General features: G+C 55.3%; 1 protein-coding gene across 1 annotated transcript in view; it reads left to right on the top strand.

Moving 5' to 3' along the window:
- The first annotated feature begins 287 nt into the window (after nucleotides 1-287).
- Nucleotides 288-12,220, top strand: part of LOC119955530 (laminin subunit gamma-3-like) — a 123,578-nt gene continuing 111,645 nt past the window's right edge. Inside the window, exon 1 of the mRNA XM_038781803.1 lies at nucleotides 288-769. Within this exon, the coding sequence (XP_038637731.1) occupies nucleotides 391-769 (379 nt within the window). The 5' untranslated portion in view covers nucleotides 288-390. The remainder of the gene's footprint in view (nucleotides 770-12,220) is intronic.

Below are 12,220 nucleotides of genomic sequence, written 5' to 3'. Positions count from 1 at the left end.
TTGCAAAAAAAAAATCCCCAGGTCATCCGGCTAGTATAACATTGCTGTTTGTGGGAGCTTGCTGTGCCTACATTGGCTGCTATAATTCCTACATTATAACCGTGACCACTTCAAAAGGTACTTCAAAGGGCAGTAAAGCGCTTTGGGAGGTCGGGAAGGAATCTATCTATATAACTGTTTTAGATTCCAGCATCTGCAGTAATTTGCTGTTTTTCTATAAATGCAAATCTTGCAGAGATCCACCAGAGGGCAGATCCCAGGAATATGACAAACAGAAGTTTCCCCCCCAAAAAAAGGTTCCTGTCGTCATGGGCTAAAGCTGATTTGATGTTGAGGGTCCGCAGTGCTTTGTGGAAGAGAGGGACAGAGGGAGCAGGGTGAGGGATTGTGATGGCTCAGCTACTGTCTCTCCTCACTGCACTCTGTCTGCACCTCTGTCATGCTCTGGCTGGGATGGATTCCTGTTACGAGCAGGAGTCAGGGAGGGCACAGAGGTGCATGCCTGAATTCTGCAACGCTGCTTTCGGCCGGACGGTGCTGGCCAGCCATGTGTGCGGTTCCCCTCTCCCCGAGGAGTTCTGCTTGCAAACCGGGGTGACCGGAGTCACCCAGTCCTGCCATGTGTGCGATGCCCACGATGCCCAGCGGAGCCACAATGCCAGCTCCCTGAACGACTTCCACAGTGAGGAGGAGCCGAGCTGGTGGCAGAGCCCGTCCATGCTGCAGGGAATCCAGTTCCCCAACTCTGTCAACCTAACTCTGCATCTGGGTGAGTGCCATGACCCAGGCTGGGTCCACTCTGAGCTAGAACCCTTCACCGGCAGATTGTTAGAATCCTACCTCACTTGTTACAATCCCTGGATGAATTGTAAACTTTAGAACCGATCAGCCATTTGCCACAATCCTGTGCCACTTGTTAAATAGTTAAACTTAGTGGATAACTAGTTAAACTTATTCCCATCACTGTGGGGGGAATGAATTGTAAGCTTTGCAATCAGTGGGTGGTTTGTTACAATCCTGGGTCACTTGTTAAATAGTTAAACTTGTCAGTGGGCAACTTGTTAAACTTATTCCCATCACTGTGGGGGGAATGAATTGTGAGCTTTGCAACAAAGTGGGTGGTTTGTTACAATCCTGGTTCACCCAATAAACTTGTTGCAATTCATTGAGACATTTCTTTTTGTTACAGCCATTGTTAAGAATAATAAACTTTATTATTGATACCGTCACTTGTTAAACTTGCAGCAGTGAGTGGGCTGAATTTTACCCCCCCTTCCTGGACGATCAGCAGCAGGAGGAAGAGATTTACTTCGCGTGGGTTCAGGGAGATGTTTCACATGAAATGTTCTTTCCCAGGCTCTGTCCCAGACCCCCGGAAGATCAAGGGGTTCTCTCTCTCTCTCTCTAGGATAATATGGGGAAGGAGTTTATGGACTGTTTTTTCTGCAGGGTTGGTTCAACATGAAACAGGAGTTTTTCTCCCTCCCAATGGATCACTCCTGACTGACAACTCAAATATTCTTGTCGTTTCTCAGATTAAAAAGAGTTGCTTCCAAGTTTTCAACCATCCATCAAATATTAAAAGTTGACGTGAAACGGGAAAAATAATATTCTGTTGAAAAAAAACTTTGGGAATATTATTTGGTTGGAAAGGTTGTTATTTCTATTGCATTTTAAAACTCCGAGATCCAGACTCCCCGAACTCACCCACAGACATTTATTACAATTAGTTCGAGATGGCAAGCGCTAGGACCGCGCGGAATATCCCGGACTCGTCACAATGGAGGGGGCGTGTTTTAGAATATAGCCTGACCTATCACGGCAGAATATGTAAATTTAAATGTATCTTTCCTTGCCCTGAACCAATAGCTTTCAGGTATGTACATTAGGGGGCGGGGCTACCACAGCCACGTGGTTTAAAGCCAGGGGATTGACACCAGGTCATAGCAACATCAACATAGAAAATAGGACAGTAAGAAGTCTTACACCAGGTTAAAGTCCTACAGGTTTGTTTCAAACACGAGCTTTCGGAGCACTGCTCCTTCCTCAGGCGAATGAAGAGGTATGGGAGGAAGGAGCAGTGCTCCGAAAGCTCGTGTTTGAAACAAACCTGTAGGACTTTGACCTGGTGTTGTAAGACTTCTTACTGTGCTCGCCCCAGTCCAACACAGGCATCTCCACATCAGAGAAAATTGGAGCAGGAGGAGGTCATTCGGCCCTTCGAACCTGTTCCACCATTCATTGTGATCACGGCTGACCATCCGACAACAGCCTAATCCCGCTTTCCCCTCATATCCTTTGATCCCCTTTGTGAGAGACATCAAAACAGCTTCTTCCTTGGTGTTACCAGACTCCTAAATGACCTTCTTATGGATTACCTCATTAACACTACACCCTGTATGCTTCATCCGATGCCGGTGCTTATGTAGTTACATTGTATACCTTGTGTTGCCCTATTATGTCTTTCCTTTTCTTCCCTTTCCTTCCCATGTACTTCATGATCTGTTTTTTTTTTGTTTCTTTTTTTTAAATTTTAGATTAGCCAATTATTTTTTCCAATTAAGGGGCAATTTAGTGTGACCAATCCACCTACTCTGCACATCTTTGGGTTGTGGGGGCGAAACCCACGCAGACACGGGGAGAACGTGCAAACTCCACACGGACAGTGACCCAGAGCCGGGATCGAACCTGGGACCTCAGCGCCGTGAGGCGGTTGTGCTAACCACTAGGCCACCGTGCTGCCCTTACTTCATGATCTGTTGAGCTGCTCACAGAAAAATACTTTTCACTGTGCCTCGGTACACGTGACAATAAACAAATCCAATCCAACCAAGAATAAAGCATGGCTTGTAGTCAAACAGAAAATAACTTTATTTAAACAATATGTACACATGGCCAGCCGTTCCCTCTCTAGCCAGTACCACACTGGCCAGCTCTATTCATACAGCTGCACTGCTAACGATTGCCCCTTCCCCCCTTCATTGTCGAGTTCATATTCCCCAAGGAACATGTGGTAAGCAATTGCTCCCAGCCAATAGGATCCTGGAAGGTTATAACAATCCACTTTGCCCTAAGCGCTATATCTAACTGCTTCTTGGAAACATGCAATATTTGGATCAACTACTTCCTGTGTAGCAAATTCCACAGGGTCATCATCTCTGTCCTAAATGGTCTAGTCTGGATCCTCAGACTGTGGACCCCTGGTTCTGGACACACCCACCATTGAGAACATCCTTCCTGCATCTACCCTGTATCCTATTCGAATTTTATAGGTTTCTGTGAGATTCCCCCCTCATTTTCCTGAACTCCAGTGAATACAATCCTAACCGACTCACTCTCTCCTCAGACATCAATCCCGCCATCCCAGGAATCAGTCTGGTAAATCTTTGCTTCACTCCCTCGAGGGCAAGAACATCCTTCCTCAGATCAGGAGACCAAAACTGCGCACAATATTCCAGGTGTGGTCTCACCAAGGCCCTGTATAATTGCAGCAACACATTCCTGCTCCTATACTCTAATCCTCTCGCAATGAAGGCCAACATGCCATTTCCCTGCTTTACCGTCTGCTTCACCGGCATGTTTACCATCAGCGACTGGTGTAAGAGGACACCCAGGTCTCATTGCACATTCCCCTCTCCTAATTTATGGCCATTCAGATAACAATCTGCCTTCTCATTTTTGCTACCAAACATTTCTCCAAATTAGACTGCGTCTGCCTTTCATTTGCCCACTCACAACTTGTCCAAATCACACTGAAGGATCTCTGCATCCTCCCCACAGCTCACCCTCCCACCCAACTTGGTGTCATCTGCAAATTTGGAGATATTACATTTTGTTCCTTCATCTAAATTATGAATATATATAGTGAATAGCTGGGGTCCTGGCGGTAAGGTGCTAGTCGCTGCCTGCCAATTTGAAAAAGACTCATTAATTCCTACTCTGTCTGTCCAATCCTGCCACTGTTTTCTAAGTACTCAGCTATAAAATCTTTGATAATAGATTCTAGAATTTTCCCCAAAACTGACGTCTGGTCACTCTATTTCCCTTTTTAAATAGCGGAGATACATTAGCTACCTTCCAAACTGCAGGAACTGTTCCAGAGTCTATAGAATCCTGGAATATGGCCATCCACTGTTTCTATAGTCACTTCCTTAAGTACGCTAGGATGGAGATTATCAAGCCCTGGGGATTTATCAGCCTTGAATCCCATCAATTTTCGCAAAACCATTTCTCTGCTAATATTAATCTCCTTCAGCCCCTCCCTCTCACTAAACCCTGCATTCCCTTGATTTGTGTCCTCATTTATGAACTATTAAAATTTTTTTTTAAGAGCACCCAATTATTTTTTTTCCCAATTAAGGGGCAATTTAGCGTGGCCAATCCACCTAGCCTGCACATCTTTGGGTTGTGGGGATCAAACCCACCCAGATACGGGGAGAATGTGCAAACTCCACACGGACTGAGGCCCAGGGTGGGGATTTGAACCCGGGTCCTCAGCACCGCAGTCCCAGTGCTAACCACTGCGCCACGTGTCACCCCAAGTATGTGTTTAGTTGCTCAGCCATTTCTTTGTCCCCTATTATACATTCCACTGTTTCTTTCTAAAGGACCTACATTTGTTTTCATCAATCTTTTCCTCTTCACATACCTATAGAAACTTTTACAATCAGTTGATATGTTCCCTGCAAGCCTACTCTCGTAGTCTATTTTCCCCTTCTTAGTCAGTCCCTTGCTCCTTCTTTGCTGAATTCCAAACTGCGCCCAATCCTCAGACCTGTTGTTTTTCTTGGCCAATCTGTATGCTTCTTCTTTGGTTCGAATACTATCTGTACTTTCCCTTGCAAGCAATGAATTGACCACCTTTCTCATTTTACTTTTTGCTGAACAGGAATCATTGCAGTTCCCCCATTAATGCGCTCCTTGAATGTTTGTCATGTCATTGTGTATCCACTTCCATTCCTTTAAGTAACTTTTGTGAGGTTCATGAAGAATACAGCACGAGTTGAGTACTAAGGTGGTGCTGCACTGTCAGAGGGTCAGTACTGAGGGAGTGCCGCACTGTCAGAGGATCAGTACTGAGGGAGTGCCGCACTGTCAGAGGGTCAGTACTGAGGGACTGCTGCACTGTCAGAGGGTCAGTACTGAGGGAGTGCTGCACTGTCAGAGGGTCAGTACTGAGGGAGTGCCGCACTGTCAGAGGGTCAGTACTGAGGGAGTGCCGCACTGTCAGAGGGTCAGTACTGAGGGAGTGCCGCACTGTCAGAGGGTCAGTACTGAGGGAGTGCTGCACTGTCAGAGGGTCAGTATTGAGGGAGCACCGCACTGTCAGAGGGTCAGTACTGAGGGAGCGCTGCACTGTCAGAGGGTCAGTACTGAGGGAGTGCCGCACTGTCAGAGGGTCAGTACTGAGGGAGTGCTGCACTGTCAGAGGGTCAGTACTGAGGGAGTGCCGCACTGTCAGAGGGTCAGTACTGAGGGAGTGCTGCACTGTCAGAAGGTCAGTACTGAGGGAGTGCCGCACTGTCAGAGGGTCAGTACTGAGGGAGCGCCGCACTGTCAGAGGGTCAGTACTGAGGCTGCACTGTCAGGGGGTCAGTACTGAGGGAGCGCTGCACTGTCAGAGGGTCAGTACTGAGGGAGTGCTGCACTGTCAGAGGGTCAGTACTGAGGCTGCACTGTCGGAGGGTCAGTACTGAGGGAGTGCTGCACTGTCAGAGGGTCAGTGCTGAGGGAGTGCCGCACTGTCAGAGGGTCAGTACTGAGGGAGCGCTGCACTGTCAGAGGGTCAGTACTGAGGGAGTGCCGCACTGTCAGAGGGTCAGTACTGAGGGAGTGCCGCACTGTCAGAGGGTCAGTACTGAGGGAGTGCTGCACTGTCAGAGGGTCAGTACTGAGGGAGAGCTGCACTGTCAGGGGGTCAGTACTGAGGCTGCACTGTCAGAGCATCGGTACTGAGGGAATGCCGCACTGTCAGAGGGTCAGTACTGAGGGAGTGCTGCACTGTCAGAGGGTCAGTACTGAGGGAGTGCCGCACTGTCAGAGGGTCAGTACTGAGGGAGCGCTGCACTGTCAGAGGGCCAGTACTGAGGGAGTGCTGCACTGTCAGTGGGTCAGTGTTGAGGGAGTGCTGCACTGTCAGAGGGTCAGTACTGAGGGAGTGCTGCACTGTCAGAGGGTCAGTACTGAGGGAGTGCCGCACTGTCAGAGGGTCAGTACTGAGGGAGTGCCGCACTGTTAGAGGGTCAGTACTGAGGGAGTGCTGCACTGTCAGAGGGTCAGTACTGAGGGAGTGCTGCACTGTCAGAGGGTCAGTACTGAGGGAGTGCTGCACTGTGAGAGGGTCAGTACTGAGGGAGTGCCGCACTGTCAGAGGGTCAGTACTGAGGGGGTGCTGCACTGTCAGAGGCTCAGTACTGAGGGAGTGCTGCACCTTCAGAGGCTCAGTACTGAGGGGGTGCTGCACTGTTAGAGGGTCAGTACTGAGGGAGTGTTGCACAGTCAGAGGGTCAGTACTGAGGGAGTGCTGCACTGTCAGAGGGTCAGTACTGAGGGAGTGCCGCACTGTCAGAGGGTCAGCACTGAGGCTGCACTGTCAGAGGGTCAGTACTGAGGCTGCACTGTCAGAGGGTCAGTACTGAGGTAGTGCTGCACTGTCAAAGGGTCAGAACTGAGGGAGTGCCGCACTGTCAGATGGTCAGTACTGAGTGAGTGCCGCACTGTCAGAGGGTCAGTACTGAGGGAGTGCTGCACTGTCAGAGGATCAGTGTTGAGGGAGTGCTGCACTGTCAGAGGGTCAGTACTGAGTGAGTGCTGCACTGTTAGAGGGTCAGTACTGAGGGAGTGCTGCACTGTCAGAGGGTCAGTACTGAGGGAGTGCCGCACTGTCAGTACTGAGGGAGTGCTGCACTGTCAGAGGGTCAGTACTGAGGGAGTGCCGCACTGTCAGAGGGTCAGTACTGAGGGAGTGCTGCACTGTCAGAGGGTCAGTACTGTCAATAAAACAGCTTATCTGCTGATTATCGGAGTGTGGTTTATGGGAACTTGCTGAGTGCTGTTGGTTGACATGTTCCTTATATAATTCCTAGTAATTAAACTTGAAAAAGCATTTAATGGCTGTAACTCACTTTGTGATGCCTGGTAGTTGTGAAAGGTTCCACTGAAATATTGACAATTTTTTCCCTACTATTTTAAACTATTGCTGGTTTTTAAAAAAAGAAGCATTTTTGTAGCTCCCGTCACAACCTCAGGACCTTCCAAAGAATTCTGAGATCTTCAATGGTTGTTTTTACGCAGTATCTTCATTGCAGTGTTGATGTAAGCCTACTTGTGACACTGATAAAGATTATTATTATAAAGCATTTCAGGATCCTGAGTTTGTGACTGGTGCTATAGAAATGCAAGTTTTCTTTCTTCAATGAACCTTCTTTCCCACCCCACCCCTCCCTCCCTCGTGCCTTGGACCCCTCATTTTGTGTTCTGCGCCTTGCTCAGTTATTGGCCACTCACATTCTCTCTCTGTACCTGCTCTGCATGAATACAATGTGTTTGATCATAGATCGTGTAACTTGCAGTTCAGAAGGAGGCCATTCGGCCCATCGAGTCTGCACCTGCTCTTGGAAAGAGCACCCTACATATGCCCACACCTCCACCCTATTCCCGTATCCCAGTAACCCCACCTATCCTTTTGGTCACTAAGGGCAATTTAGCATGGCCAAGCCACCTAACCTGCACATCTTCCGGACTTGTGGGAGGAAACCGGAGCACCCGGAGGAAACCCACGCAGACACGGAGAGAACGTGCAGACTCCCCACAGACACGCCGGGAATCGAACCTGGGACCCTGGAGCTGTGAAGCAACAGTGCTAACCACTGGGCTACCGAGCCCCCCTTAATCGATCAGTGGTGAACGTTCTGTGTGCTGGTGGTTGAGTTGACCCACTTCACAACATGGCTGTGTTGGGAATGAAGAAATCGCCAGGGTGACTGACCGTGCAAATCGGCCTCGGAATTTACATGTTCAGCCGCTGAAGTGGGAACTGTCTGCCGTGTAATTGATGGATGTGTCTGGTTCAGACTAAGATGCTGCATTTTATTTGGTGATGTTTTCTTTCGGAAGCGTAAACACTAAGTTGGAGTGAAGCCGAGTTGAGGCAATGGACGTGGGTTTGCTCCTCTGAGCTAATGTGTTGTTTAGACTATCGATGTGGAACTGACATCCTTAAATGTCTGAACTTGATTCCTATCTGTGTGCGATCGTCACAAAATCAAATTAGACTTGGAGACTCTTCCTTGTTACAGTTTGGCTCAGCTGAGCGATCCAGTATTCTGCAATGTAAAGGGAAAGCTCCTGGAGCTCAATGCATGGCTTTCTTAATAATAATCTTTATTAGTGTCACAAGTAGGCTTACATTAACACTGCAATGAGGTTACTGTGAAAAGCCCCTCGTCGCCTGTTCGGGTACACTGAGGGAGAATTCAGAATGTCCAAATTACCTAACAGTGTATCTTTCTGGACTTGTGGGAGGAAACCGGAGCACCCGGTGGAAACCCAGGTAGACACGCGGAGAACATGCAGACTCCGCACAGACAGTGACCCAAACCGGGAATCGAACCTGGGACCGTGGTGCTGTGAAGCAACAGAGCTTGTCTCTGATTGAGAAAGTTGTGGGTTTAAATTCAATTCTACGGAGGCTATGATTCAGACTGATGCTCCCTGTGCAGCAGCGAGGATGTGCTGCAGTGAGGGAGGTGCTGAGGGTGAGGTTGTGCCGCGGTGAGGGAGGTGCGGTGCCGCGGTGAGGGAGGTGCTGAGGGTGAGGGAGGTGCGGTGCCGCGGTGAGGGAGGTGCTGAGGGTGAGGTTGTGCCGCGGTGAGGGTGTGCCGCGGTGAGGGAGGTGCGGTGCCGCGGTGAGGGAGGTACGGTGCCGCGGTGAGGGAGGTGCGGTGCCGCGGTGAGGGAGGTGCTGAGGGTGAGGGAGGTGCAGTGCCGCAGTGAGGGAGGTGCTGAGGGTGAGGGTGTGCCGCGGTGAGGGAGGTGCGGTGCCGCGGTGAGGGAGGTGCTGAGGGTGAGGGTGTGCCACGGTGAGGGAGGTGCGGTGCCGCGGTGAGGGAGGTGCTGAGGGTGAGGGAGGTGCGGTGCCGCGGTGAGGGAGGTGCTGAGGGTGAGGGAGGTGCTGAGGGTGAGGGAGGTGCGGTGCCGCAGTGAGGGAGGTGCGGTGCCGCAGTGAGGGAGGTGCGGTGCCGCGGTGAGGGAGGTGCGGTGCCGCGGTGAGGGAGGTGCGGTGCCGCGGTGAGGGAGGTGCGGTGCCGCAGTGAGGGAGGTGCGGTGCCGCGGTGAGGGAGGTGCTGAGGGTGAGGGAGGTGCGGTGCCGCAGTGAGGGAGGTGCGGTGCCGCGGTGAGGGAGGTGCTGAGGGTGAGGGTGTGCCGCGGTGAGGGAGGTGTGGTGCCGCGGTGAGGGAGGTGCTGAGGGTGAGGGAGGTGCGGTGCCGCAGTGAGGGAGGTGCGGTGCCGTAGTGAGGGAGGTGCGGTGCCGCAGTGAGGGAGGTGCGGTGCCGCGGTGAGGGAGGTGCGGTGCCGCGGTGAGGGAGGTGCGGTGCCGCGGTGAGGGAGGTGCGGTGCCGCAGTGAGGGAGGTGCGGTGCCGCGGTGAGGGAGGTGCCGCGGTGAGGGAGGTGCGGTGCCGCAGTGAGGGAGGTGCTGAGGGTGAGGGAGGTGCGGTGCCGCGGTGAGGGAGGTGCAGTGCCGCGGTGAGGGAGGTGCTGAGGGTGAGGGAGGTGCGGTGCCGCAGTGAGGGAGGTGCGGTGCCGCGGTGAGGGAGGTGCTGAGGGTGAGGGAGGTGCGGTGCCGGAGTGAGGGAGGTGCGGTGCCGCGGTGAGGGAGGTGCGGTGCCGCGGTGAGGGAGGTGCGGTGCCGCGGTGAGGGAGGTGCGGTGCCGCGGTGAGGGAGGTGCAGTGCCGCGGTGAGGGAGGTGCGGTGCCGCGGTGAGGGAGGTGCGGTGCCGCGGTGAGGGAGGTGCGGTGCCGCGGTGAGGGAGGTGCGGTGCCGCAGTGAGGGAGGTGCGGTGCCGCGGTGAGGGAGGTGCGGTGCCGCGGTGAGGGAGGTGCGGTGCCGCGGTGAGGGAGGTGCGGTGCCGCGGTGAGGGAGGTGCGGTGCCGCGGTGAGGGAGGTGCGGTGCCGCGGTGAGGGAGGTGCGGTGCCGCGGTGAGGGAGGTGCGGTGCCGCGGTGAGGGAGGTGCGGTGCCGCAGTGAGGGAGGTGCAGTGCCGCGGTGAGGGAGGTGCAGTGCCGCAGTGAGGGAGGTGCGGTGCTGCGGTGAGGGAGGTGCTGAGGGTGAGGGAGGTGCGGTGCCGCAGTGAGGGAGGTGCGGTGCCGCGGTGAGGGAGGTGCTGAGGGTGAGGGAGGTGCAGTGCCGCAGTGAGGGAGGTGCGGTGCCGCGGTGAGGGAGGTGCTGAGGGTGAGGGAGGTGCAGTGCCGCAGTGAGGGAGGTGCAGAGGGTGAGGGAGGTGCTGAGGGTGAGGGAGGTGCGGTGCCGCGGTGAGGGAGGTGCGGTGCCGCAGTGAGGGAGGTGCAGTGCCGCGGTGAGGGAGGTGCTGAGGGTGAGGGTGTGCCGCGGTGAGGGAGGTGCAGTGCCGCGGTGAGGGAGGTGCTGAGGGTGAGGGTGTGCCGCAGTGAGGGAGGTGCTGAGGGTGAGGATGTGCCGTAGTGAGGGAGGTGCGGTGCCGCGGTGAGGGAGGTGCGGTGCCGCGGTGAGGGAGGTGCGGTGCCGCGGTGAGGGAGGTGCTGAGGGTGAGGGAGGTGCGGTGCCGCGGTGAGGGAGGTGCGGTGCCGCAGTGAGGGAGGTGCGGTGCCGCAGTGAGGGAGGTGCTGAGGGTGAGGTTGTGCCGCAGTGAGGGAGGTGCGGTGCCGCGGTGAGGGAGGTGCTGAGGGTGAGGTTGTGCCGCAGTGAGGGAGGTGCGGTGCCGCGGTGAGGGAGGTGCAGTGCCGCGGTGAGGGAGGTGCGGTGCCGCGGTGAGGGAGGTGCTGAGGGTGAGGGAGGTGCGGTGCCGCGGTGAGGGAGGTGCAGTGCCGCAGTGAGGGAGGTGCGGTGCCGCAGTGAGGGAGGTGCTGAGGGTGAGGGAGGTGCGGTGCCGCAGTGAGGGAGGTGCAGTGCCGCGGTGAGGGAGGTGCTGAGGGTGAGGGAGGTGCGGTGCCGCAGTGAGGGAGGTGCTGAGGGTGAGGGAGGTGCGGTGCCGCGGTGAGGGAGGTGCGGTGCCGCGGTGAGGGAGGTGCTGAGGGTGAGGGTGTGCCGCAGTGAGGGAGGTGCGGTGCCGCAGTGAGGGAGGTGCTGAGGGTGAGGGTGTGCCGCGGTGAGGGAGGTGCTGCAGTGAGGGAGGTGCGGTGCCGCGGTGAGGGAGGTGCTGAGGGTGAGGTTGTGCCGCAGTGAGGGAGGTGCGGTGCCGCGGTGAGGGAGGTGCTGAGGGTGAGGGAGGTGCGGTGCCGCGGTGAGGGAGGTGCTGAGGGTGAGGGAGGTGCTGAGGGTGAGGGAGGTGCGGTGCCGCGGTGAGGGAGGTGCAGTGCCGCGGTGAGGGAGGTGCGGTGCCGCGGTGAGGGAGGTGCTGAGGGTGAGGGAGGTGCAGTGCCGCAGTGAGGGAGGTGCTGAGGGTGAGGTTGTGCCGCGGTGAGGGAGGTGCGGTGCCGCAGTGAGGGAGGTGCGGTGCCGCGGTGAGGGAGGTGCTGAGGGTGAGGGTGTGCCGCGGTGAGGGAGGTGCAGTGCCGCGGTGAGGGAGGTGCTGAGGGTGAGGGTGTGCCGCAGTGAGGGAGGTGCTGAGGGTGAGGATGTGCCGTAGTGAGGGAGGTGCGGTGCCGCGGTGAGGGAGGTGCGGTGCCGCGGTGAGGGAGGTGCGGTGCCGCGGTGAGGGAGGTGCTGAGGGTGAGGGTGTGCCGCAGTGAGGGAGGTGCGGTGCCGCAGTGAGGGAGGTGCTGAGGGTGAGGGTGTGCCGCGGTGAGGGAGGTGCGGTGCCGCGGTGAGGGAGGTGCTGAGGGTGAGGTTGTGCCGCAGTGAGGGAGGTGCGGTGCCGCGGTGAGGGAGGTGCAGTGCCGCGGTGAGGGAGGTGCGGTGCCGCGGTGAGGGAGGTGCTGAGGGTGAGGGAGGTGCGGTGCCGCGGTGAGGGAGGTGCGGTGCCGCGGTGAGGGAGGTGCAGTGCCGCGGTGAGGGAGGTGCGGTGCCGCGGTGAGGGAGGTGCT

This window comes from Scyliorhinus canicula, chromosome 21 (genome assembly GCF_902713615.1).
Source record: "Scyliorhinus canicula chromosome 21, sScyCan1.1, whole genome shotgun sequence".
In the NCBI taxonomy this organism is placed as follows: domain Eukaryota; kingdom Metazoa; phylum Chordata; class Chondrichthyes; order Carcharhiniformes; family Scyliorhinidae; genus Scyliorhinus; species Scyliorhinus canicula.
The sequence above is the reverse complement of the archived record's forward strand: the minus strand, read 5'-3'. Positions and strand labels throughout refer to the sequence as shown.